This window comes from Atta colombica, unplaced genomic scaffold, assembly GCF_001594045.1.
Source record: "Atta colombica isolate Treedump-2 unplaced genomic scaffold, Acol1.0 scaffold125, whole genome shotgun sequence".
Taxonomy (NCBI): domain Eukaryota; kingdom Metazoa; phylum Arthropoda; class Insecta; order Hymenoptera; family Formicidae; genus Atta; species Atta colombica.
Window position 1 is genome coordinate 1,423,945 of NW_017259212.1, and position 433 is coordinate 1,424,377.

General features: G+C 23.1%; 1 protein-coding gene across 1 annotated transcript in view; it reads right to left on the reverse strand.

Annotated features, from left to right (window-relative positions):
* LOC108694799 (protein unc-13 homolog D) overlaps window positions 1–433 on the reverse strand; it is a 20,294-nt gene that overhangs the window by 6,932 nt on the left and 12,929 nt on the right. The window contains 1 exon segment of the mRNA XM_018204467.1: window positions 1–137. Within this exon segment, the coding sequence (XP_018059956.1) occupies window positions 1–137 (137 nt within the window).

Here is a 433-nt window from a genome sequence, read left to right on the forward strand (position 1 = left end):
CTTTCGTGTGTTTTATTATCAATTTTGAAAGCACTTTGTAAATGATTCAAAAGAGTTTCTTGGCTACATTCTTTAGAAACATCGAAGCCAATTTGATGTTGTATCATATATATTAGCGCAGCATAAAGCTCTTCGATCTGTAGACATTAATAAATAACGTTAGTTATTTAAAAAATGTTTCTAGAAATGTATGTAAGTACAATGACTCACGGAACTCTGATTAAATCATTATTATGAATTTATTTTGAAAATTTTTGAATGAATATGTCTGTAGTAATACTATAGATATTTGTTTAGTTATATGTTATATTGATATTGAAAGATATTGTTTTTATTGATTACTTCGAATCAATTAATTGTAAATAATTGTTAATATATTTGACAGAGCTCGATCTTATTTCAAATAAATTTATTTAAAATATATATTTTAAAT